Source organism: Pocillopora verrucosa, chromosome 12 (genome assembly GCF_036669915.1).
Source record: "Pocillopora verrucosa isolate sample1 chromosome 12, ASM3666991v2, whole genome shotgun sequence".
In the NCBI taxonomy this organism is placed as follows: domain Eukaryota; kingdom Metazoa; phylum Cnidaria; class Anthozoa; order Scleractinia; family Pocilloporidae; genus Pocillopora; species Pocillopora verrucosa.
Window position 1 is genome coordinate 16,916,611 of NC_089323.1, and position 27,582 is coordinate 16,944,192.

Consider the following 27,582-nt stretch of genomic DNA (forward strand, 5'->3'; position numbering starts at 1 on the left):
CGGTGCTGCTCGCGCTAACAGCTCGTGCAAATTCCCATGGATCTCTACCAAAATAGTGAACCTCATCAAATGTAGAAAATAAGGGCTATGAGTGGATGATATTGCATCCAAACTATTAACGGTATTTGGCGACGAGCTGCGTAGCAGGAAAAACGTGTGGCCAGTAGAAGTGCGACGGTGAATATTTTCAGCAACTGAATCCTGGCTAAGACTGAATATTAAATGGGCGCATTTTGTGTCGCATGTCTGGTTTTCGACTAAAAATACTTAACAAGTGGATAAAAAAGACATGACATACCAAGGTCAGGCACATCTTTTTGTGAAAACACTTTATTCCATTAGCTACAACTATTCTGTTGCTCAAGTTCTGTGCATTTTAAATGCTTACTAAAATGCTTCGGAAAAACTTCTCCAAGCATTTTCTTCAATCAGTAAATACTCTATAAGTTAAAAATATCTGATGGAGCAAAAATATTGTACTATCTTCCATTCTCTTATCTACCAACACCTACCAATAATACTCTGTTGCTTAACATTTTTCAATTGCAATATATTGCCTTTACAGTTAAGAAGAATTTACTTAAAAATATAATGAAAACGTTCCTTATGTCCAACAAATGACTCAGAAAAGAGAACCCTTTTAAAAGGGTAAAATATAAGGAACAACTTTCAGTACTGGTAAAAAAATATGACATTTTTACGCTTCATTCTATGTTTACATCTAGGGACTCTTTAAAAAAATGGCATAATTAATCCTTTTATTTTTACTGCTGGTTCATTCGAATTCTCGTGCTGCTACCGGTGTAACCGGTGTAAGATGTTGTAGATTAAATCTCACTTAATAACATGGATTCATTAAGAAAAGGAAGTTTATGTAAATATGCCATCGTCTTGTGAGAGGTTTCGTTTAGCTTAGGGACCTCGCCCAAAGTTATGAATTTCATTTACTTCTCATTCGAGGTTATAACTAAATGTTCAGATCTGGCTATACGCGATTCCATCGTAAGGCATTTCACATGCATCAATAATAAAAGATACAATTATACCGATACATGTAATATATAAGACAGATGTAAGAAATTAATTTCAAATGGACCAAATCAAAGGTTACTGCACGTTGAAGAAGTCTTTAAGGCCTTACTTTAAAACAAAAAGGATCTATTGAGTAAGCTAGTGTTACCAGTGTATCTCGTAAACTTTCCTTACAGCTATATTAGATAACCGCACTCTATGCGACGCTACGATTGTAAGAGTGATCATGACGATAATGAGGAGGAGAAGATTTCAAACGTATGCATTTCATTTCCAAATTACTAAGTGCTTCTTTGAGCGAGACACGAACAATGTCTTTCACAAACCGAACTACCGCCTCTACTTACCAATCAGATTCCATGTAGGCATGTATCTGTTCTGTTATGGATCACAGATGACGTCAAAATGTGGTGAGAACTACAGTGTGGCATACGAAGCGCAGTCGAGTCTGGCACTGATCTTCTAAGCACATTTTGACGTCTTCTGTGACTTTTAACAGAACAGACTCACGGCAACATGGAATCTCCTTGTTTTTACAATGAAGAAGCAAGATGTTGTTAATAGTGACGTCATCTATGCATCTGTCTTCTATTAGATCATACATGTAAGGAAGACCAAATTAACACACTACAACTCCAGCCCGGATTATTTGTGACTTACTGAAATGGGTGACACCGCTGGATTTTTTACCCCGAAGGCTCGGTTTATTCCTTTGGGCATTGCTTTCGGTGGCTGCCGAAAACGTGTCGAATGATTTCGGTTTTATTCGTTTCGAAAAAGGTGAGATATTTTGGAAGAAGACCAAAGGAACTGCGGAAGGTACTTCAAAAGACTTGGACAATAGTGTAATTAAGCTACCTTGCGCGAACAGACTTGTGATCTTGTATCCTTTCGTTTACATTGTCTTGAGATGAATGAACTCGAGATCGATAAACTGCAATCATTTGAATGGATTTATTTTCTATTCACGGTGTATTTTTAGCCTTAATATGTTTTTAGGATTAAAAAGCGTCGCAAAAGATTTAAAAATGGATCTTGGACGAGTTGGTGTAATCACTGCGAAGAGCAAAAGCGAAAATAGTTTATCATTTCGAGCGCCGATCGTTTTGTTTTGATCCGAATGAGTGCACTTGAATTAAACGACTTCTTTATTATGTAAATATTGCGTGTCATAAATAGTGCTCGTGTTCGCGCGCTGGCGGTTCATTCTTTCACAACTTTCGTCTTGTTCGAATGAACTTGTTGTGATCTGACCGTGTTGTTTATTGTCGCGATGGATATTAGTGTTGGCTTGAAAAGACATGTAAGCTGATAAGTGCTTGGGTTTGATCCGAGGTTGATGTCTTTGACATGTTGCCCAACACACCGGAACGCGTAGCAATTATTAGACATCAATCAAGCAGATTCCCGGGAGAGTTTATTTCATTTATTAACAAAAGAAACATATCTCACCTACATCAAAGAAGTTGCGCTCTTCACGATCTTCGGAAGTATGCCGGCATGTCGGCAAACTCATCGGAATGAATAAGTAATGAGAAAGAACAATAGCCTGAACATATGAATACTTAACAACCTCAATTTTTGAGGTTCACATTTAATCCGCTATGGAGTTGTAATGCATGCGCATATAACTAAGCATAGTATATAACACAAGATGGACAATCTGAACTAGAAGGATACAAATTAGTTGAGGATTAGCATAATTCCTCATACACTTCTTCATTTTGTTTCACGCCATTTTCTTTCTGAAGCACCATATTGTAATATCCGGGGTTCTCGGGTTCTTCCTGTAACGACTGATACTCAGAAGGAACATGAGACTCCTGGTTCGAAGGCCTGGGTTTGAGTTCCATGTATAAATCTGGGTCTGAAGCGTGCTGATCACGTAGCTGTTGATCAGTTGAAGATTTGACGCCATCAAAGTCAACTTTTTCGTTACCCTGTGTCCTCCTACTAGGAACAGCTCGTCTCCGCTGCCATATCAGCCCACAAATTATAATGAGCAACACGACCACAATACAAGAAAATGCGATTACACTTGCAAGGAAGATGCTTTGTGTATCTGGTGAAAGAAAACAAACGACTTTCAAACCAACTATCAAACACTGAAGACTGCTTAGTTACTTTGTTTCACTACAATGATGTGCTTTTTTTTTTCAAGTGTATTTACCCTGAGGAATACGACGTTGTTTTTTAACCCCGAAACATAAACACAGTTCCCAACTCTCTGTTGCCTTGTCTCTTGATCTTACTTCATTAAATGCCAGATATTCCCTATGCCTATGAACTCGAAATTTCGTTATCAAGTCACATATATGACCTTCAGTAATCTCGAACCAGTAGGAAAATTAATTGGAGAAATACAGACATATTTTAGCTTTGAGCCTTTCTAAACTTAGTTCATGTAGCTCTGTTTTGATTAAGTTACAACCTAATAGACCAATTACGATATATGGAATGATTACACTATAATTACACTATTATAACTTTCTAATTAAAGGAAGAAAATGTAACTTCACACAGAAAAACGTAGGCGTATGAGACCACCACATAATATTGCTTTTGATACATAAATGGTTATACCAGACAACAGTAATTAGAAGCCACAAACTCCTCGCTGGACTTCAAAGTTCTAAGATTTCCAAATTTTTTGAGAAGAAAACATTTAAGCACGTTCGAATATTAAGGATTATTTACCGTCTTGAGAGCATTTACCGCCATCATCTTCATTATCCTTAAGAGAAAGCAGAGTGATTTTATACTCTGTTGAACCAAAGCTGTTTGTAGCGTGACACACATACTGCCCATAATCTTGTGCATTCCGTGGCGTGACAATGATACTGTTATTCATTAACTTGATGCCATCGCCAGTTGGAACCTGGCCATCTTTCGTCCAAGAGTAGTTAAACGGAATATAGCTTGTTGCTTGACATGAGAGCAAACACGGAGTTTGCTTTGCACACATCACTGAAGAAGGGGAAATTTCTTCGATAATTATGGGTGGTACTGTGTGAAAAAAAAGGAAAACGTAATGATAACAAAACAAGTTTAGACAAAACCATGCTCAAGACAACGGAACAGGGGTGTGACAAACATGTGGCAACACTATCATGACCTATTTTTGGTCTAGGCGCTGAGTGGTGGTTTTTTAGTTGTTATCAGTGTTGCCTTAGTTTTTTCACCCCTCTATCACAAATTTCTAACATTTGTTTAGTACTCAGTACACACACGAATTCGTCAATAACTTGTTAATAAGTGGTCGGGTAAGGTTGAGACTAGTTGCAATGGTGATTATCGTGGTGCTTAAAAGAACCATGATCGGTTATTTATTTAGGTAGAGGTTGGCAAATTTCTGTAACTTAAAATAATAAAAAAATACACTTACTCCTCCACAGATTTATTTCACAAAAGGAAATGAAAATGTTATTGCTTCCCAATATTCAATGCAACAGTAGTAAACTTTCTACTTACCAGCGACAATGACTGTCGTAGCTGTACGGCTCTCTCCAAACATATTCATTGCATTACACTCATAAACGCCACTGTCACCAGGAACAACATCTCTTATAATAAGTATTTTCCCGTTGTTCTCGAACTGAGCGCGAGGTATACTGCCAAGTCCATCTTTGGTCCAGGTAACAGAAGCCTTAGCGTCTCCACTAACCTCACAAGTTAACACTGCCAGTTCGCCAATTTCTGTAATGATTGTCTTTGGGAGACCTTTGATAATAGGTTTACCTGAGTTTTTATAAACATGGAGTAGTTTTTCCTTAACAAAGAGCAAGGCACAAATACAGCATTAAGGCTTTGCAGCTTATCCCCTACCGACCAAAATATAATTTAAAAGCCCCTCGGTTGATTGGAAACTTACAAACTAAGAAAGACAATTAACACAGCATGAAAGTTTTATATCAATAAAAAACCCACTGATCAGACTAAATTGAGTTAACTTTGTTTGCTGAATGCTAGATGTCTCTTACAAAGGAAAAGTATACAAAACAAACAAACAAAACCAAAACAAAAAACAACAATACCTTTAGTGTCGATGTTTACAAAGTTACTAGAGACATAAACCGTCTGCAAAATATAACCACAAAAAACCACTTATTCATCTGCAACCTTTTGCTGCATTTGGGTATGACATAGTGAATCAGACCTCTTGAGCATCACAACCCTGTTAAAAGCTGCTGTTATTGCACTGCATTCACTAAAACAAAAGAGCTGGTAAATAACGGCAAGATAATAGTTTTGGAGTGGAAAGTTCCTGAGACATCTGGGTGCAGATTCGGAGTACGTAGATGGGTCAGTTTTGTCACTCAGTTCTTACATGGAAATAATAGGACATCCCTCTCTTATGACAAAAGTTTTGTTAGAATACCTCGGAGTAAAAAGCCCTGAGGAACACTTTGTAGTTGGTATTCGGCTGCAATGGTTTGTTGTAATAAAACTGATCACCACTACTTCTCTTACTCCTTTCTTTACTGCTGGATTCCGCTCCATCTCCGACAACAAAATCTCGATTGTTATCAAAATCATTTCCTCCAAACTGAAAAGCGACATAAGCAGCAGGAACGGTAGATTTGTGCGCTTCTTCATACGTCATCATGTCTTGTGTTGTAAATCTTCCCGGTGGGTTAACAGCACCAGTATAGTTTGAGCCATATGTAATGATGATAACTTGGAAAAACCTGCAAGGTACGTCACACGATATTTTTTATGTAAACAGTATCTTGTAGTGTCAATCGTTAATTAAATTTTTTTTCGAATCAGCACATAGCAATGCACAAGATGTCTCATGATGATAACCGTAAAAAAGAAAATGAACATTGTATTACATCATGAATATTGTAATAGAGGAATACAGCCAAAACTAGCGTGAAATTGCATAGTCAACCGTACCTCGCATTTCCAGGAAAACGTGGAAGCGTGACTTTCACTGAAATTCCTCCTTCATCTGAATTTGCAGAAAAAGAAGGCGAAGATGGCGTTTCTTTAGACCAAACCACAGCTGGGGAGAAGGGAAAGAAGGCTGTTAAGTCAGGCTTTGAAAAACACTATGTTCTTTATGTGTATATATAAATAAAAACATGATTTTTCCAATTCTAGGCATCCAAAGCTGAAAACATTGAAAACAACAGCGGAAGTAAGCCTATTTTGCCCGTGGACCTTTGCAATTGCATGTACAAACTAACTGAGATAAAAAAAGGACAAAGCTGACGCAATTAGCAGCCATCCTGTAACAGTCGTAAGGTTGTGGCAGCAACAGCAGAAGTAGTTCTTGCTTTGGAGGAAAATGTTGAAGTTACATGTACGTTTTTATCACACACTCAAAGAACTCTTTAATCGCTTGCCTTCGCTCGAAACCTACATAATATTTCTGAGTTTCCCACACTTTGTTACAACTTTTTACCGCCTTTCAATTCTACTTCCTCCCTAAAAATTGCCTCATTACAGCTGCCCACAGACTTTCTTACCCAATGTCTGCACCATTACAGGGTTGCTGTAGGGTCCAGGCCCCTCAGCAGTGTAGCCTCTAACAGACACCTCATACTTGGCACACAAAGAGAGTCCAGTCACGATAACATAAGTAGTGGTCGTGTTAATGGTTGAATCATAGAAAGATTTGATCTCTGTACAGTTTTCTACTACACTGAGCCTGACTTCATAGTTTATGATAATGCCATAGGCTACGTCTCTTAGTAGTCCAAGCCAAGTTATATTGAATTTTTCAGAGCTCACTGCAGAGGAAGATATGTCTGCTGGTCCACGACTGGGCTCTATTTGATAAAAAAAATCAATAGTATAAAACTACTCTAGGATGAAAAGCTAAACTGACGCGAAATTACACAACCACAGTCCCAAAATACATGTATTCAACATATCGCATGAAATGTTAAAAGTGGGCTTGTTCACTAGAGAGGGTAAAGGAGGTTCTATTCTATTTACAGAGGGGAATTAATTTATCTCAATGTGAAGAAAAATAACAAGAATTTACCATAAACTTAAGTCGCAGTTGAACCTTTGTCACCTAAAAATGTACCTGCAAAAGTCTAAACTCTAAGATATTTCCTTCTCGGTAGTGATTAGTTGAACAATTAGGATCGCTTTAATCTTCAGCTAACAAAGAACAGGACATTTTGTTAAATGATTCACAGCAAATGGCAGTCATCTATACCTAGTTACTCGTTTTCAACGATTCTCATCTTATTTCCTGATATTTTTATTACTTCATATATGTAAAGTAGTGTATGTGAATAATTTTTAGATTATTTGTACTTATAGGTAATAATATCGATGAAGATACGTGCAAAAATAATTGAGCTAGTAGCAGCTTTTTTCCCTACTTTTGTCTTTATTCCAATTGATAAATAGGAGTCTCCCACTAGCCCTTAAGTTATTTTGGGTGACCAGCTACTATCTGTTTTTTGAATTTACAGAATATGTAAGAATTGATTTTAGTTTGATAAAATTAACATTATAAAGTTAATGGTTGAAACCCGGGGGTAACATGTAATAGTGCACTTTGATCGTCCGGGTGAGTGTAGTCCTGAGAAGCACTGTTGTCGGTAGTGGTCACTAACGTTTCGACAACCTGAGCGGAAGTCATCATCAGAGTCAAGACTGACTTCCGCTCAGGTTGTCGAAACGTCAGTGACCACTACCAACAACAGTCCTTCTCAGGACTACACTCACCCGGACGATCAAACTACACTATTACAAAAATAACATTGTTGTCATTCTTGTTCTTGTTCTTCTGAAAAGAAGTCATTTCAAAGATATGAAAGTAAATTTACCGTATTCCTTGGTAGTTAATGTTTTCGTGGCATTTTTTCCAGGTTTAATAGTAACAGCTCTAACATTAAATTGATAAGTCACTCCACCTAACACATCGACTGTGTGAGTTAATGCATCTTTTCCTATTCCAGAAATCTCTCTTGGTGCAACTCCATCGTGACTATAAAATAAAGTGTAACTTCTGATAACTCCATTTGGTTCTGCAGGCTCACTCCAGGTTAGGGTTATTCTTGGACCATGTGATTTGCTTGGTGATAGATCAGTATATGACAAGGAGGTGGGTGCATCAGGCGCTGGTAGAATAAAGGAAAATGTTAACACTAATTAAGAGTGAACAAATAAACAATAACTGCACGCTGTTTCAAAAAATAATACTCGGGATTTAAAAAAACATATCATTCAAGAAGTAATTTGGGTATCGTCTTCACACATGTTTTAGTGTGAGATATATTAAGAAGGAAACACTTCTAAACCTCTCTTTTAGTGTCAAGGTACGAACTACTATACTTCTTTAAACTGATGGTTGAAGCATCTCTGAAACTCCTGAAAATTAAAGAAATGATCATTTCCACTTCTTACCATCTTCTCTTGTTCTCACCACCTGAGAGGGACTCTTTGGGCCATCTCCAGCAGAGGTAAAGGCCAACACCTGTAATTCATACTCTGTGTATTTATCAAGTCCAGTCACAATTTTACTTTGTGTAGCTCCTCCACGAATATTCAAGGAGGTTGCCGAATCGGAGGAGCCATTCCTTTTGTAGAATAATTTAAACCCTTTGATGATGCCATGTCTAGAGTTTACTGGTGGTAAGAGCCAGGATGCTGTGATACTGGTAGAGGAGCTTGCAGAGACACTGAACTTTGTGGGAGCTAGTGAATGAGCTGCAATTGAGCAGAAAAGCTGTACTTGCCATTTTCAATAAAAGAATCAGACTGAGTATTATAAATTTAAGAGTGTGACAGACAAAGGCGTGAGGCCCACTTCCAAACATTTATTTGCTCCACCTATTTTTAACGTTATGTAGCGTTTTTACCTGGCAATTTCAAGGTGGCTGCATAGAACTAGCTCTTACAGCACTACAAGCCGGTTTATCAGTTCTCATTTATGTGAAAAGAGTTAAGCCAAAAAATTGACGCTCCTGTAGTGGCCTTGTATCAGAAAGGAGGACTTCGGAAAGTATGTCACTTGATAAATGCAGCTTTCATATTTTTTTACTATCCAATTTTGAAGGCCGCACTGTAATTTTCTGAGTGAGTTTTTTCCACTCCGATTTACAATTAAATGATCTTATCTCAGATTAGCTCATTATAAAATTGAACGTATTTAGAGCAAATGAGTTATACGTAAATGTTCATATATAGACAGGAACAAGTATTTTACGGTCAAACTCTTGAAACCATGAACACCTGAAATACTGTTGTGTGTTTGAAATGTTTGTTGTATCAACATCAAATTTTTGTTCACCCTGAAATGATCCTAGGATTTGTATTTTGCTGAAGGAAGTCATGGAAGTGCTTTGTAAACTGACGAGGGAAACTAAAGCCATTTTTGGCCTATGCAGTACACATGTGAGTAAATTGATTTATGGTACCGATATAAACAACTTGAGAGAAAATTACAAACAAGACAGACTATTTCAAACTACTAGTACTATTAGTACTAGTACTACAAATTACTGGTACCATTTTTATATAGGGTAATTTGGTATGATCAACTGAGTTGATAACGTAAATTGGCAACCGTTAAGAGTTTAAAGGCTGACGTTCCTAGCGTTAGTCCTTTGTCAGAGCGATTGGCGGAATTGTGGGTCGTGTGTAGGTTTAAATGCAGAAAATGGAGCTACCCTATTGGTGGGAATATGGTGAGGAGAAAACAAGCGTAAATTAGTTGAATGAAAAGTGCTCGTTAATACCACGGGGATTAAGAGTACCGATTTGGAAGATAAATTTTTGTTCTAGAGTTTTGCGGCTTTCCGAACTGCCTAAATGTAGGGAAAGGCTGCAAACTGCCATATGCTACTTAAGATTTAAGTGTCAAGCCACTGGTTTGGATGCGTCCTTGTCGTTTGTCTCTACGTCGCGAAGGTGTTCTCGTAACCGGTCACCTTGTCGTCTCCCTGTTTTACCAATGTATAACTTTTTTGTAGCGAGGGGAACGTAAAGGGATAAGTGATCTTAATGGATCCCTTGGGTTCCGACATTTTCTGCACGTTATGAATGAAAGGACAAGTTTTGCATTGTGAGTGAGCGCATTTGAAAGTTCCAGGTTGGTCACCGGTTTGAAATGAACCTCTGACCAAAAAGTTGCCTATGTTTTTGTCAAGTTTGAATGAAGAGTGGAGGTCGCGTAAAGATAGTACCAATCATTTAACGTTTGTAAGACTGATAGATTTAACCGTATGGTTGTGAGGGTGAAATGTGAGAGTGAATAAAATGCAATCAGTGTTTTACTTCTCAGCCATTTGTAGTGCTATCTGTCGATCAATTTGTTGAGCACAGTGGTCGCCTGCTAGAACGACAGAAACAGGATAGCCATGTTTATCGAAAATCTAGCACATTGCCTCTGATTTTTCGTAAAAATCAGAGTTGTCACTACCTAAACTACGAAGTCTGAGAAACTTTGAAAAAGGTATAGAATTCTTGACGTGTGATGGATGGGAAGATGAATACAACAAGTAACTATGTGAATCTGTAGGTTTGTAGTTAACACTAGTGCATAGACCGTTGCACTGATCATAATTCTTACCAGCCTCCTATGTTTTCTTAAACAGCTGTTCTATTAATATTATGAAAAGAAAGAAAGGTTCGTATAGGAGGAAATTCAAGCAAGTATGTAGGCAACATTATTAATTTTCTACGTCTCACCATCTTCTTTTGTTCTTTCAGTTAAAATGGAACTCTTTGGTCCATCACCAACAGAAGTGAAAGCCAGTATTTTAAATTCATATTCTGTGAACTTGTCAAGACTAGTGACTTCTTCGAGGCGCTTTGCCTGATCTGTTATATGCCGCATCAATTCTGACCCAGCAGAGCCTTTCTTTTGATAAAACAATTTAAATCCTTTGATTATTCCATTTCTGGACGTTTTTGGGGGTAACTGCCAAGATGCTGTAATACTAGTAGAAGAGGATGCAGTCAGATTAAAGTAACTCGGAGGCTTTGAAGGAACTGCAATGAGGAAGATACATTTATGTTACGATAATAATCATAATACTAACTATTTCATATTTATTACAAAATGAAGATATCATATCATCATCACCTTTCCCTCATCATGAAGCAGAAATCTTTCCGAGTGCTTAATTATACAAATGTTGAGAAAAATTGGTATTTGGTACTTGATTTAGCCTGTTAAATTCTGGCACGATTTCAAAAACATATTTATATTATTATATTCAAAATAAGGTAATTCAATTGCAATGAAATCTGTTTTGAGACAAAATTTTCGAAAGAAAGGGAATCTGATAACATTTCATCTCTATTGCTCAAAACGCTGGAGAAGAAAATTGATCTAAAAATGGATGAGGTTCCAAAAAATGATAGTCGTGGACCCTCATCCATAAATTATTATTGATCTCTTATACAAAATAGGGTGCACTTTTGGGGTCTAAATGCATATGGAAGGCTGCCAATAGCAAAAACAATCAGAATCACCAACATCCACCAGCATGCATAATTTCATGAGTAAATTTACATGCTTTAAATGCTAATTATGATGCAATGCATGTTGAAATAGTATAATATAATTAAGTCATGGTCTTTCCCCCTCATAAAACTCTGGTTACATATCTATTTTCAATAGTCTCTTAATAACTGTTCAGAACACATGTCTAGCCTTTTATTAGATGACAAATGAAAGCTCTTACCATCCTCTTTTGTTCTCTTAACAACCACAGAGCTCTTTGGTCCATCACCAGTAGAAGTAAAGGCCAACACTTGAAATTCATATTCTGTGTACTTATCAAGACCAGTGACATTTCTGTTTAACGTTGATTCACTATTGATTGAAAGGACGGTTCCTGGCACTGAAGAGCTTTTCTTTTTGTAAAAAAATTTAAATCCTTTGATTATTCCATTTCTAGAATTTTCTGCTGGTAACTGCCAGGATGCTCCAACACTGGTGGAAGAGGTTGCATTGACCATGAAGTTAGATGGAGGTTGTGAAGGAACTGCAATTGGACAGTGTTTTGATCAGTATACTCATTTTTAAAAAAAATTGTAAATACTTGGTGTAAAATCTTCACTTGTCAATTCGTATTTATTGTTGTTAGATTTCGAAAGTTTTGATAGAGTAAATAATTGATTTGATCCAAGGTAACTGCATGGTTATCCATTCCTTTGGTCACCTAATCAACTTCTAACCTGTCACATACCATCTTCCATTGTCCTTTCTACCTCAACAGAACTCTTTGGTCCATCACCATCAGAAGTAAAAGCCAGGACTTGAAATTCATATTCTGTGTACTTATCAAGCCCTGTGACATTTTTGCTCAATGTTGATTCCCCTTTTATAGTCAAGATTGTTACTGACACACCCGAAACCTTCTTTGTGTAAAACACTTTAAACCCTATGACAGTTGCATGTCTGGCATAGGCTGGTGGTAACTGCCAGGAAGCTGCAATGCTGATGGAAGACGTTGCAGTCAGCTTGAAGGCAGTAGGAGGCTGTGATGGAACTGAAATAAACATAAAGAGATGTAAAATGTATGTTTCCATGCTTAGCTGATAATTGATGAGAAATTTATCAATAACATCTGAATAATACTTCATTTAACAGTGCAGAACTTCATCACCATTCATATGTGGCAACTTAGGGTACAATAGTCTAGTCCTCCACATATGTAACAAAGTTAAACATCTTTCTTTTCCAAAAGCAAGCTGTGGGAGCCATTTATATTTTTGTATAACTAGTCATTACTGTTCTGTAAATTGTCCAATTTCACCTTAATTTCTCCATTGTTATTGTGACTTCAGTTTGGATCAGCGGGACAAAAATGAGAACAAATAAATACCTTTAGTGAAAAGTATTCCATAAGCCTCCACTCTCAAAGCCTTGAACACATTATACTTTGTTGGCAAAAAGCGTATAAACTTTGCACTTGCAAATTCCTTTAGACTGTTTTTCACTGTGTCAGTTTTTCCTGAATTTCCTGGAAAGGCCTGTTAAACAAAAAGTGATATCAACGTATTGACACTTGGCATAGTTAATGGTTTACTGTAATTTGTGAAATGAGATCAATTAAAACCTGCAACTTGAATTTGGAAAATGACATCTGTAATTTGCAAAATGAAAATCAGTAGTTTTGTAACACAAGTACTAATTTTCACTGTTGTTAATACTTGAGCATGTATATATATATACAGAAAATATATATATGAGCATGCCATACCAACCTTGTCAAGTTTGTTTCCTTTATAAGGGAGAAAGGTGGTACCGTTGAGTGAAAATCTCAGTTTGTACTCTGTGGTCCATTCTTGAGCACTTGCTGATTGGGTTGGTGGATTTCCTTGAGTAGCAACAGCACAGATAACATACTCATAGAGAAGGTCAATTTGTAGGTAGTCAGTAGGATCAGTAGTAGTCTTAGGTTCCCATGCCCGTCTTCCATTAAGACGACCATATTTAGCTGCATATCTGGGAATAAATATTGAACTGGCTGAGAAGCTGTCATCTGGAATTCTACCACCACTGGCCAAACCAATTGCTTGTGAATCACATGCTGCAATGAAACAATTTTAAAGTTAACCTTCACATATTACCATAATACAGGTATGTTTTTCAAATATTACCTCAACTTAGTTGGTATTTATCCCAATCATTTCAAAGCCAATAACTCGAGTTTCACATTGCAAAAATTACATTTCATCTAATAATGTACATATCAAAAGAGTAGAGATTTTAAAGAGTTTAAAATGGAATTTCAGGTACCAAAAATAAATTCATATTCAACATTTTCTATAAATTGTTGAGCATGTAACTTCCAAGTTATCATGAGCGGCTTGGTGTTTTTGATGACTGTATACACTGTAAACAGTACCATCAGACTATAATTTATATACAATGTGGTTTGTTTCATTTTAGCCACTAACTGTATCCAAAAAGCTCAGTGTATATTATTAAAAGAACACAACTACAGATGTATTAAGTTTAAAACCCTTCTCTACATATTAAGCCAGAGTATCTTAGAATGCCCTTAAAGTCGCAGATCATAGCAATCATGGAACACTAAATTTCAAACTCACTTGGCTTTTGTTTCACCCCAAACACCTCTATTCTCATACACACCCCTCCCTGGTGAGTTTGTGGCCGGAATCGCAGATACCTAGTCAATATTCCATAAACAACATGCTTCACTTCTGAGTTTTTGTCATCATTTCCTACCAGAACCTTAAAAGAAACAAAACAATAGTCACAAGAAAATAGCAGGGATAATAATATCCACACTGCTTATAACATTTGAATTTCTCTCATCATTTCCTTCTTAACCCATTGCACCCTCACATCAGTAGACACATTCCTCAAACTGTTCTCTTTACATTCCCTAAGGTGCTACACGACAAAAAGCTTCTGACCATTTCCGTTATTGTAATCAGAAAAAAGATGCTAGTACTCTTAAAGGACAAGAGTTAAACCTTGAAAATTGTATGATAGAGATAAAAATGAAGATGGGGAAGGAAACATCTTTGAGCTCTTAAGACATGGTCACCACAAGTAATGAAGCACCCTCATTAATTTTGAGTGACAATCTATTCTTCCCATTTTCAACAAGCAGATGATTGAGGGCTAGCAACACTCATTTTCATTCACAAATAATGGCATTTGGTTTGCCATGTATGAAAAAGAAGTGTTAGCCAGCAGTGCAAATAAATTCTTAATGCTCCTCAGCAGCCATCTCACAGCTCTGAAAAATCATTTGCTGAAGGCTCAGCTGAAGACACTGTATTTGCTAAGCCTACAGATGATACTGTGCATGTTCAATTAACATCAGTGAATTCATTTTGTTCTCCTACATTTGTTCTTTAGACAAGAATAAATCCAGTCATTACTTATTGATAATTCGAGGTTCACTAGGCGGTGATTATGGAAATGTACAATTTCATCTTTAACCAATATAGTCAACTGCTATTTAAGTGATTTGAGAATTTGAGCACCGAATCTGAAGGTCTGAGGTTCAATACTACACAAGGACTCAAATTTTTTTGCTTGCCCCACACTTGTGAAAAGATGAAAAAAACTTTCTCAACTATTTTCACCAAGCTCAAAATTTACCATTTTTTCTTTTTAATAATATTTGTTAAATGAATATTGAAATTTTTCAGCAATGTCAGTGTTTCTGTTTGTATCACACCCTGTATCACACATTTATATTTAATAATTTGTTAGGGCAAGAACTGGTCACTGCCTCCTGCACGCTTATGGGGATTAGATATAAATGCTAAAGTCAATGCATGCTAAATCTTAGTTGTTTCTGAAGTAATGCTTCAAAACAGAATGTATTTTACACCTTAACCTGTCCACCTAATTCCGTATAGTCTGTCCAAGTTGTCCCATCTGTAGATAATTGCAGTGTGTAACTCTTCACCCACTGATCTGCTTTCAAATTCCCTTGAGTAGACACAGCACAGATGATATGAAGTGTTTGTAGATCAATCTGTAGATATGGATTAGTGTCACTTGTTCCTGCACACCATGATGATCCTGATGTGTAGTTTAGTCGACCATTCTTAGCTAGTGTGCTAGAAGACGAAGCATTTATTCCAGTGTCTAGAATTCTTCCATCTTCCATGCCAAGACTGAACTCAACACAACCTAAAAATTGAAAAACTATTTAAAGCATTACAACTGACATGGAAAAATAATCAGTAATGAATACAACAAAGGTTTAAGAGGGTAGAGCTCCCAACATATGCATTTAATAATTTTGTCTCTGCAACTCTTTTAAAATTTAGGTAAATTATAATTTTAAAAGGTGAATGGCCACAATTTGGCTACTCATCTAGTCAACAGTCTTCCTTACAAAAAGAACATCATAAGTTTAGTTGCAAACATTTGTTGACAGTCCTAGGTTCCTCTGTAACACTTGGTTTTAAGTTTTCTTTGGCTGTAACTAATTCAGTTGTTTTCAACCATTCAATTTTGTTGTGTTTATCCTCTTTTGTTTCTCAGACCTTTTGTACTGGTCATCTTGAAGTATTACAAAGTACCTAATTTAGTATTCATGAATGCATTTTAAGTGTTGTAGCAGTTATCTCTAAATGTTCCCAAACAAGTTTTCATGAACAATAATGTACTTGTCTGAAAGAGTTTATCAGCACTGTGCAGTTGTCTTGAAACCTCTGTAAGCAGTCACCAAATTTTTGTCTTCAAACAAGGATGCCTTGGTATTGCGAAGAGTTCAGGGCGCTACATTACCCCACATGACCTAAACATAGTCTTATGGTTAACTAAGAAAGACCCTGGCCTAGAATGGGGGCTCATGGCTGTTTTCTAAGGATTTGACTGCTATGGGGGTCATATTTCATTTGAGGCCTGCCTGGATACAGCAGTAGCCCCCTAGATATCCCTAGCACTTGTCTTCAACAGACATGTATAACTATACTACAACACTGAATATTATGAACCAGAAATGAGCCACCTTGGTTACTGCAAAAGTACTTATAAAAACTTGGAAAGTTCAAATCAGGCAATAAAACATTAAAGTTCTGTTGCTTAGGGTTAGGGTTTAGGTTAGGGTTTAGAATATAGTTAGAATATACTTTCTCATAAACAATCAGCTCATAGGTTTTTTTGCTGTTGCTACACCATACAGACTAAGTCAAAAAAGACTTGAACATTGCTTTACAATTCTTACCATCTTTCGTGGTTCTCACCACCACTAAAGGAGAACTCCTTGGTCCATCACCAACTGAAGTAAAGGCCAACACTTCAAATTCATATTCTGTGTAAATATCAAGCCCAGCAACATCTTTACTTAATGCTGTTCCATTCTTAATGGTCAAGGTGGTTGCTTGTCCACCAGACCCTCTCTTTTTGTAAAACAATTTGAATCCTATAATTATTCCATTTCTGGAGTCTGCTGGTGGTAACTGCCAGGATGCTGTAATAATTGTAGAAGTAACTGCAGTCACCCTGAAGCTGCTTGGGGCTTTTGATGGAGCTGCAATTGGACAGATGTAGAACTTAATGCCTATAACTGGTCCCCCTAAATGTTACTGCCAAACAAAGAAACTTCTATCTATTGTATGGCTCCCAATGTGTGGCTTGATACCTCAGTTGGTAGTAACACCCATCTAGTATCTGAGAGGTATGGGTTCAAGTTCCATCGAGGCCTGAATTTTTTCTGGTTTCTCTTCTGCAATTTCTTACAATTGCAGCCCATATGGAGGGATAGTTTCTCTCCTTGCAGGTCTAATGAAATTTACTTCATCAAAAATTGTCATAATCTTTTATCCTTCACCTTCATCTTCACCTTCACCTTCACCTATCACATACCAGCTTCCTTTGTTCTCTCCACCTCAACAGGGCTCTTTGGTCCATCACCATCAGAAGTGAGTGCCAACACCTGAAATTCATATTCCATGAACTTATCAAGCCCAGTGACATTTCTACTTAATATTGATCCACTGCCAATTAACAATGCTGTTGCTGACCCACCACCTTTCTTTTTGTAGAACAGTTTAAAACCTGTTATTTTTCTTCCATGTCTGGCAAAGACTGGTGGTGATTGCCAGGAAGCTGTAATGCTGGTAGAAGATCTTGCAGTCAACTTGAAGGCAGTAGGAGGTTTTGATGGAACTGAAATAAAGATATTAAAGATATGTACAATGTATGCCTCCACGCTGAGATGGTAATTGATGTGAAATTTATCAATGATATCTGAATTTTAAAAAGCTATTTAACTTTCCTGCTGACAACAATTCATTTAACAGTGCAGAACTTCATTGCCATTCATGGTACAATAGTCCAGTCCACCACATAATTATGTAACAAAGTTAAACTGTATCTTTCTTTTCCAAAAGCTAACTGTGGGAGCCATTCATACTTTTGTATAACTACAATCATTACTGTTCTGTAAATTGTCCAATTTCACCTTAATTTCTCCATTGTTATTGTGACTTCAGTTTGGATCAGCGGGACAAAAATGAGAACAAATAAATACCTTTAGTGAAAAGTATTCCATAAGCCTCCACTCTCAAAGCCTTGAACCTATTATACTTTGTTGGCAAAAAGCGTATAAACTTTGCACTTGCAAATTCCTTTAGACTGTTTTTCACTGTGTCAGTTTTTCCTGAATTTCCTGGAAAGGCCTGTTAAACAAAAGTGATATCAACGTATTGAAACTTGGCATAGTTAATGGTTTACTGTAATTTGTGAAATGAGATCAATTAAAACCTGCAACTTGAATTTGGAAAATGACATCTGTAATTTGCAAAATGAAAATCAGTAGTTTTGTAACACAAGTACTAATTTTCGCTGTTGTAAATACTTGTACATATGAGCATGCCATACCAACCTTGTCAAGTTTGTTTTCCTTATAGGGGAGAAAGATGGTACCGTTGAGTGAAAATCTCAGTTTGTACTCTGTGGTCCATTCTTGGGCACTTGATCGGATTGGTGGATTTCCTTGAGTAGCAACAGCACAGATAACATACTCATAGAGAAGGTCAATTTGTAGGTAGTCAGTACGATCAGTAGTAGTCCTAGGTTCCCATGCCCCTCTTCCATTAAGACGACCATATTTAGCTGCATATGGGGGAGCAAATATTGAACTGGCTGAGAAGCTGTTATCTGGAATTCTGCCACCACTGGCCAAACCAATTGCCTGTGAATCACACGCTGCAAGATAACAATTTTAAAGTTAACCTTCCCATCTTAAATATCACATGTATGTTTTTTGTGTAATTCATTGAATACACTTCTAAACAATCTGTAGGAAATTATTACAGAAATACGGAAAAGGAGCGATGGAAAAATAGTGATGAAGCCATAATTAACTGTTGGGAAATAACCAAGTGAATGCTGCAAACAGCTATCATTACATATGATATGCTGTGCGGCTGCTCAAATGAAGTGATTGCCCAGAATGGATCCCTAACGTTTCTGACTTTGATTGTAACAGAAGTGAAGCTGTGACATGAGGAACTCCATTTGTGGTAATTGAATTTTCTCTTGCAATCCTCAGCTCATAACGCTAAGAGCCTTGACAATCCACCACTAAACATCAAACACAAATTGCTTCATCCTATCACTTGGAAGTTTTAAATTAATGAGTGTTATTAAGAGTGCAAGTTTCAGCTTATACAGTGTGGGTTAGTCGCTATGCCTGAGTGTTCAAAGAGTGATTTGTATCATCAAAGCTACATGTACTAATCCAAATAACAATTATCAACATAATAAATTAAAATGGCCACTAAATTTAGAACCTTAAGAGGCCATGACTGTAAATATCGAGAATCGTTGGCCAGGCTAAAAAAATCGAAAATTTTGATAATTTGCCTGAAGACACTTTTAGGGAGATATATTCAAAAAGATTATTTCAAAGTTTGAAAAATCAAATGTGTCCGAGGAAATGGGGAAAAACGAAAATTCGGGTTTTTACCTTATTAATTATGCAAAAAATACAGTAAAATTGACCAACTTTAGTGTGCGAGTACTGAAGGAGGATGTTTGGTAAGAAATCGGGGGTGTTTTTACTTCAAAGTATAATTCATTTGATTCTTATTATACTCTCAGAAATGTGCAGGCAAAACATTAAGGTTTTCGACGCACTGTGGCCAGAGGTCATGAATTTGCATGATGCAAATCAGTTGTAGAAATCATACCGCCTGACGGTTCTGGTGTAGGAAAGGCTCTTTTGACGGCTACAACATGAAATTTACAAGAATAATGACCAGCATTTAATAGTGTTTAATTCGTTATTTAAGCCAATGAGTTTTTTGTTTCATTTCTCGTAACTGTCTTGACGAAAAGCAAAATGTTTCAATTGCGTGACAATTGTCACGTTGGATCAGAGGTGAAGTTGCCGAGTAACGCAGACACAATCCTTTTTTCGTCAAAATTCCATTCTAAAGCATCCGGTCCTATATATCTCGTTTTATATTACTTGTATAAATTATTTTATGAGTCTATATCGAACAACATCCAGCCGGCCTGATCCTGTCTGACTGCCAAATGCGGTTCGAAGGGGACTTTTTTATTTCCGGTTTGCGCCTTTAATACGGGGACCGCGGAGCCATGGGGTTGAGTGGGCTGTAGCCCCACCAAGAACAATCTGTTGTTATCATTATTATTTATTTTAATCTTTGAATTAAAAATTTGACAAATTTTTCTTTGGATTGAAACGCGTTTCCGGTGATTTCAGAAGCTCTAGATTTCAAAATTTGCCGGGGGAGCATACCCCAGGATACCCTGTCAGCAGTCTTTCTGTACTGAGAAAGACGTACTAAGAAACAAACAAAAGGGAGCCCTCCTCGGAGGGGAGGCCCCAGGGCCCTCATAGATAATTATAAGTTGGTGCCAATGAGCTCACAGTACGAGATTTTTGAGTGTGTTATTCTCGACCATGGAACGGTTGTACTGTTGGTAATGAATAGAATGAGTTACATTTAACTGCTCAAAAATAGACTCCTTAGCATTTGACAAATTAAATTCTTCCTCCATAGCAACGAGATCTTGCTCAGTTACAGCTTGTGCGCAGGGGGCTGTCTGCTGTTTCACTTTTGCTGTCATTCTGGAAAAAAATGAAGCTACTTGTTGAGTAAAAAAAAATCAGAGACACTGAACAAGCGCTCCCCGTTCAATTCCTTTGCTCTTCTCATTTCTGTTGCAACAATTTCCGCGTCGACCTTCTTGCCGCTTTCTTGTCCGATGGTAAGTCAGGTACTCTCGTTGCTTTTCGTTAAACCGGTAAACTTTCTTTACTTGTTTTAAAGCGAAGCCTTCAGGCAGTGTTGCATATCCAGTGCTACGAGGACAGGTTTCAGGAGGTAGAGGAATGGTTGGCACGGAACTTGAACCTTCCTCGAGCCTTGCAGTATATTTAACCTTCGCTTTATCAAGAAGTGTCTTCCTTTCAACCGTCTTTGTGCATGTTCTGAACGCGAGATGCTTTTCTAGAGAAGAGTGCCTTTGGAAATTATGCGTGCAGCCCTCTTTTGGACATGGAAACACTTGATCCCTAGTAGAGTCTTTCAATTTGACAAAGTCAGCCATGTTTGGATTTTCAGAACTTGCACCACAAGCCCCCCCAAGAAGAGAAGCAAAGCTACAAAATGACATCGTTTTCTGTTTATGCTCTATGAAAAACCTCGCACGTGTTTACCTTTAAGAAAAAGACCGTGATTGCATCATAGAGAATTATCGCCCGGACTGCAACACGGTATAATTGCTGCCGTGACATAAGTCCTTTTTATCAAGTTTTATGACAGAAATGTGGCCATTTTTCCAAAAAAGATAAGAGTCAATAGCATCAAAATAGTTGGGCTGTTATCTTGAGGTGAAAAACTTCACAGCAGAAGCTTGCGGTGTTGCGCGACTTTGTTTACTCACATAACTTTTTCAAGATATTTCAAAAGAAATATTATCGCAGTTGCAGAAAACGTAACTATTCAACTAAGAACGATGTCGATAATAAACCACTTGTCAGCAAAAATGGTGAACTATACAGCGGCCCTTATCCATAGTTAGGTGTAGGTAGTGCTGTTGAAATTGCGAGTCGACAATAACAGTCTTCTGCAATTCAAATTAACAGAAAAGTTCGTATCTACACATCAATTTACAGCCCTCTTCAGCAATGTCTGCGGATTTTTTATTCTATAATTTCATATCATTTCCATATCAAAGAGTTTTTTAACCATCTTTAACTATCTTGTTTACTTCGTAGCTCTCAAGTACGATTTCTACAACTGATTTGCATCACGCAAATTCTTGACCTTGGCCACAGTGCGTTGCAAACTCTTTTATTTTGCCGGCACTTTTCTTAATTACCCAGATTTTTTATTTCATATTATTTTCATATAAGGACCAAACTTTGTGCCAGCATGTAGTTTGATATGATTTCTCACATGCCAAGACGCGTTTTGAAGGCTTGAAGTTGCTCGATTTTTCGCTTTTTGCAACAAGCGTTTGACAGCACTTTGTTAAAAAATCATGTGAATTTTAAAATTAAACCAAAGCTCCTTAAAATGTCACAAATAAAAATCAAATGAATTATACTTTGAAGTAAAAACACCCCCGATTTCTTACCAAACATCCTCCTTCAGTACTCGCACACTAAAGTTAATCAATGTTACTGTATTTTTTGCATAATTAATTGGGTAGAAACCCAAATTTTCGTTTTTCCCCCATTTCCTTGGAAACATTTGATTTTTCAAACTTCGAAATATTTTTTTTTAATACATCTCCCTGAAAGAGTTTTCCAGGCAAATTATCAGAATTTTCGATTTTTCTAGCCTGGCCAGCGATTCTCGATATTTACAGTCATGGGCTCTTAAATTGTGACCTACCACGGCCGTTTTCAAACGGCTTTCCGTTCACTAGCCGTTTGTCAGCCGTTCAGTAAAATTTGCATCTGTTTGAACGGCTTCGGTCATCCGTTCGATAGAAACATCCATCCGTTCGACCGGCTTGATCATCCGTTCGTCGAATAAATGTCTAAAATAAGGTGAAACGACAACATGTCACGTACACGAAATACGAGAATCGAACGAAACCTCTACCTTCCCCTGAAATCTTACTCTCCCTGGTCCTATGTATAATCAACCATCTCACAAAATGAAATGCGTTAGCATGTTAATTATTTTATATTCCCTCAGCAAAAGACCTAAAGAACTTTACAAAATGAAGTAACATGATGTTACAAAAAATAATACATTGGGAATCATACATAGGTGCGCGTATATATGGAAGTTTTTGTAATCACGATTCAAAGCATTTTCCATCTTAAGAGTCAGCGCCAACGCACTCTACGATTGTTGTTCGAGGATTGTCGATTCATTTATTTGCATTCATTAATGAGGTCAGATTTTCTTCCCAGAAAAGGGCTATTGTATTTATATGATAAACAAAATAATACATGGTTGCTTGTAGATATGGAATTTCTCTTCTCGTGTTCAACTCGACATCTCACTCGTTCACTGCGCTCACTCGTGAGCTATCGAGTTAAACACTCGAAGATTAATTCCATATCTACGCGCGCCCATGTATTATTCCCTATTTATTATTTTTTGTAACTTGTTAGTTCATTTTGTAAAGTTCTTTAAGTCTTTTGCTGAGGGAATATAAAATAATTAGCATGCTATCGCATTTCATTTCGTGAGATGGTTGATTATCCATGGGACCAGGGAGAGTAAGATTTCAGGGGAAGGTAGAGGTTTCGTTCGATTCTCGTATTTCGTGTACGTGACATGTTGTCGTTTCGCCTTATTTTAGACATTTATGCCTTGTGTTAGATGGTTTTAGATAGTTTGCGAGTGGTTGTAGATGTTTTTGAGGTGGTTGTAGGTGGTTGTTGAAATGTTTGAGGTGGTTGTAGGTGGTTGTAGGTGGTTGTAGGTGGTTTTAGGTGGTTTTAGGTCGTTCCTCGTTTTAGTACTTACCTCAGGATTCTATAGTGTTGCGTTACCTGTCACACAGGTCCGCTTTACGCAAATGTCGCGAGATTGTATTATAGTAACACCAGAAATGGAATCGTGCGCGGAATAGTTATGTTTGTCGCATCGAATTCACTGTCAAAAGAAAAGATATAGGGAACAATTTGGCAACATGCAAAGCTGCTAGAAAAAAGTTGCAGTCGCGTTTTTGTGCAATAAAGCGGCAATAAACACTCGACACGGCAAAGATAAATAATGACAACTTGACCTTCACAGGTTATTCGAGGTTTGCTTTTAATTAATAGAAGACGCTGAACTAAGTTTCTGTTTAACAAACTTGAATACTTCGTCAGGCAATTTTCTAGCAGCTGTGGGAAGTCAATATTTTATTACATCAGAACAGTTGACTATCCGTTTGAACCTACTTAAACGTGAATCGGACCGGCTCTGTCCATTCGTTCGGAATGATAACCTATCCGTTCGGCTCTTACGGCAATTGCTTCTCATGAAATTAATCGTAAATACATTCATCCACCTGTGTCAACCCGTTCGAAAATTTTCACAAGCCGTGCAGTTGTTTGCGTTACCCGTTCGATAATTTTCACAAGCCGTGTAGTCGTTTGGGTAACCCGTTCAAGAATTTACACAAGCCGTTCGGAATACTTGATAGCTCGTTCAGCCGTTCGATAGCATCCGTTTGATAGCATCCGTTCGAACGGGTGAGTTACCCGTTCGGTAGCCGTGCGTTTCACCAGATTAACGAAAAGCCGTTAGTGTACGTTTTCCCGTGGAAGGTCACCTTTGTTTATAGATAAACAAACTACCACAGATAACTGTGAAATGTAAGGATCAAATTGAGGATGTGTGCAACATTACACAAAAGTTTCTAAACTTACTTGGCTTCTGTTTCACTCCAAACACCTCTGTTCTCATACACACCTCCCCCTGGTGTTTTTGTGGCAGGAATCGCAAATATCTTGTCAACACTCCATATAGAACATGTTTGACATTTGAGTTTCTATCCTTATTTCCCTCTAAAACCTTAGGAAAATAATTATAACTCATCATAGAGTTCCAGGTAGAATGTAAAATGTAACTATAATTGTAACTCTTCATCCTGGTGAAACTAATCATCCCTCTTGTTTTATGACAGGAAATACTTTTATTGTTGTCACAATGGTTGGGCTGGGTGGCTCAGTTAATCTTCATAAAAACAGAAAAATATAAATGTAGGTGTAGGAATAAGGCCCGACATTTAGGGAAGAGGCCCACTGGACTAAGCATACATGAATATATCATAATTTGACCATTGGATTATAAAAAATAGCACACTGACCCTTGAAGGTGAACTCTAGCTAATTTCTAAAACTGCAGTTTACCTGTGACAATCAATTTTTATTATTTCTTGGATTGAGAGCAGCAATCTCTCAGCAATTAGATATCTTTTGTTCTGCACTCCTTTGACAACCCTTTTTGTACCATAAATATTTGGTGCAATAACATTGTTCAAAACAATTTGTTAGATTCCCTGTCCATTTCTCCCTTGTATTCTTTATGCAACCTTGACTTCAAATTCAGGCATGCAAAATATAATTTGCCGAAAGAAAAATAATTACTCAAAATTCATGATATTTACTGAGCATGAGGAGAATACTTGTTGAATTTTCATAGTTCAAATAATCCTCTGCATACCTATAACTCCTTTGGTGGCCATTTTGATATAAATGTATCAACATTGTCAAAACTCAGGAACAGTGATTGAGGCAAGATATCATATAATTCTCAACTAGCCCATGTGGCATACCTTAACCTGCCCACTGAATTCCATATAGTCTGTCCAAGTTGTCCCATTTGTAGATAATTGTAGCATGTAGTTCTTCACCCACTGATCTGCTTGAGAATTCCCTTGAGTAGACACAGCACAGATGATATGAAGTGTCTGTAGATCAATCTGTAGATAGGGGTTAGTGTCACTTGTTCCTGCACACCATGATGAACCTGATGTGAAGTTCAGTCTACCATTCTTTGCTGGTGTGCTGACACTTTGTACTGAAGAAGCAGTTATTTTACTATCTGGAATAGTTCTACTTCCCATTCCAAGATCTAAATCAACACAGGCTCCTACAGAAATAAAATTTACATTTGCACTATAACACAGTTATAATAATCATAGTAACATTCAAGAATGGTTGGATGTGAGAGACATATGCATGTCTTGAATCTCTCTTTAAGGTATGTCTCATACAAAATCCATTTCACAAATAGGGACAATTAGAGCTGGTCTGCCTCTAAAAATATTTATCAATTTGATTACAAATTTGGAGGAAATCTAAATCTGATCATTAAAACTGCAAATGGAAATACATCGGGTCTCATTTTTGACGGTGTCCATTTTTAGAGAAAATGAGGAAAGATTCAATTTTCGAAAAACTGATGTGCTGCATCAAAGAAAAATAAATTGCTGCTGCGAATTCGAGAAACCTGGGTCGTTAGCCCTCCCTTGGAGCAAGGAGAAGTTGACTTTCAGTGTAAATTTACAATTTTGGGAGCGCAAGGTAGATATGTACTAGACTGGTCCAAATTCAAAGCTTTCAGTAGATAGGAAAAGTGAAATAAATTTCAAGAATGCTTTAACCTAAAATTGATGCAGATGTTACCTCTCAATTTATTCGTTGAAACAGGAATTGAGCTTGATGTAAAAACAGGTAGATTCTTAACCGTACTATTCTTTTAAGATGCCATTTTAATTACGAAAAAACAACGAATCCCGAGAGACCCTCGTTTCTTTCTGATATTGATTATGTTCGCAATGAGGATTAACCTGTGACCGTACGGCTACACTACTCACGACTGAAAGAAATCTCCCACAAAAGTACCCTGAATGTAACTTTTAACATAAAATAAACCTTTCTTATTGATTTAAGATTGTATGGTACTCACCTGAAGTCAGTGGAAAAAGTACAGCGAGAAAAGCTACCCGGAAACAATGATTAAAGTGCGCCATCTCGATTGAGTCAGTCACGGTATGCGTGTATCACGATCGTTTTGCTTGACCGGTCTTCTGTAAACGAAAGTTCATCCGAAAAAAGATTGTCTCCTCACTATTTAAACTTGGCTTTGTATGATTTGTAGCAATATCGTCCGCGGTTTCAGAAAAACAATCAGTCTCTTCGTAGGCCGAGTAGTTCCGTTCCATAACAAGATGACATAAGCCTGAAGTTGTTGATATTTCCCACAATGCCGTGGGCTGCAGCTCATAATTCATCATATTTCAGCTGATTTCAGTACGTAACAGCTTATAAGTTAAAATTTAACCACCTTCTCAGAGATGAGAAGGAAGTAAGTTTACATTCTCAGATCTTCTCATACCCATGTACACAGGAAAAGGCAGAAGAACTCAAAAACGACTTCATTATGGACAGACATAAAAATTACGTCGAATTCCCTAACTACGCCCGCTGACTCGCTTTTTAGTACACAGAAGTAACCCCTAAGCAAAGTCCGTGTTTTCTCAATTGTCAAGCAACAAGTTTTATTCCGTTTAACTACTCTTGGACGAAAGATGGCCAGGTTCCAACTGGTGATGGCATCAAGTTGATGAATAACAGTATCATCGTCACGCCACTGGATACACAAGATTATGGGCAGTATGTGTGTCACGCTTCAAACAGCTTTGGGTCAACAAAGTACAAAATCACTCTACTTCCAAGATGCTTTGTGCACCTGGTGAAAGAAAACAAACGACTTTCAAACCAACTATTAAACACCAAAGACCGCTTAGTTACTTTGTTTCACTGCAATGATGTTTTTTTTCAAGTATATTCACCCTTAGGAACACGACGTTGTTTTTTAACCCCGAAACATGAACACCCTTCCAAACTTTCTGTTGTCTCGTCTCTTAGCCGTACTTCATCAAATGCCAGAAATTTCTTATGCCTATTAACTCGAAGTCACATACATGACCTCCAGTAATTTCGAACAAGCAGGACAACTAATAGGAGAAATACAGGCATATTTTAGTTTTGAGCCCCCTTAAAATTAGTGTATAAAGTTCTGTTTTGATTATGTTACAACCTAACGGGCCAATTATGATATATGGAATGATCTACCTGCATTGCACACTCTTATAACATTCTAACTGAAGAGAGAAAAGTAACTTCACAC

The 27,582-nt window shown here is 37.3% G+C and overlaps 1 protein-coding gene across 9 annotated transcripts; it reads right to left on the bottom strand.

The window, feature by feature from the left end:
- Positions 1-303: 303 nt before the first annotated feature.
- Positions 304-26,652, bottom strand: LOC131780774 (protein sidekick-1-like). Of its 9 annotated transcripts, none has more exons than XM_066159496.1 (24): positions 26,359-26,651; positions 25,223-25,539; positions 24,315-24,459; positions 18,342-18,664; positions 17,988-18,135; positions 17,321-17,623; positions 16,680-16,985; positions 15,333-15,637; positions 14,071-14,215; positions 13,222-13,547; positions 12,840-12,987; positions 12,201-12,503; positions 11,694-11,996; positions 10,693-10,995; positions 8,407-8,709; positions 7,827-8,120; positions 6,507-6,809; positions 5,932-6,040; positions 5,411-5,720; positions 5,067-5,109; positions 4,504-4,770; positions 3,730-4,038; positions 2,713-3,094; positions 304-1,617 (listed from the first exon to the last, which is right to left on the bottom strand). In XM_066159496.1, exons 1-23 carry the CDS (start codon positions 26,420-26,422, stop codon positions 2,727-2,729), a joined length of 5,745 nt encoding a protein of 1,914 aa, XP_066015593.1. In that variant the 5' UTR covers positions 26,423-26,651; the 3' UTR covers positions 304-1,617; positions 2,713-2,726. The 9 variants fall into 9 exon arrangements, with proteins under 9 accessions (XP_066015593.1, XP_066015592.1, XP_066015594.1 ...); XM_066159495.1 differs by having other exon boundaries at positions 304-1,620; XM_066159497.1 differs by having other exon boundaries at positions 304-3,094; positions 4,504-4,752.
- Between the last annotated feature and the right edge of the window lie 930 nt (positions 26,653-27,582).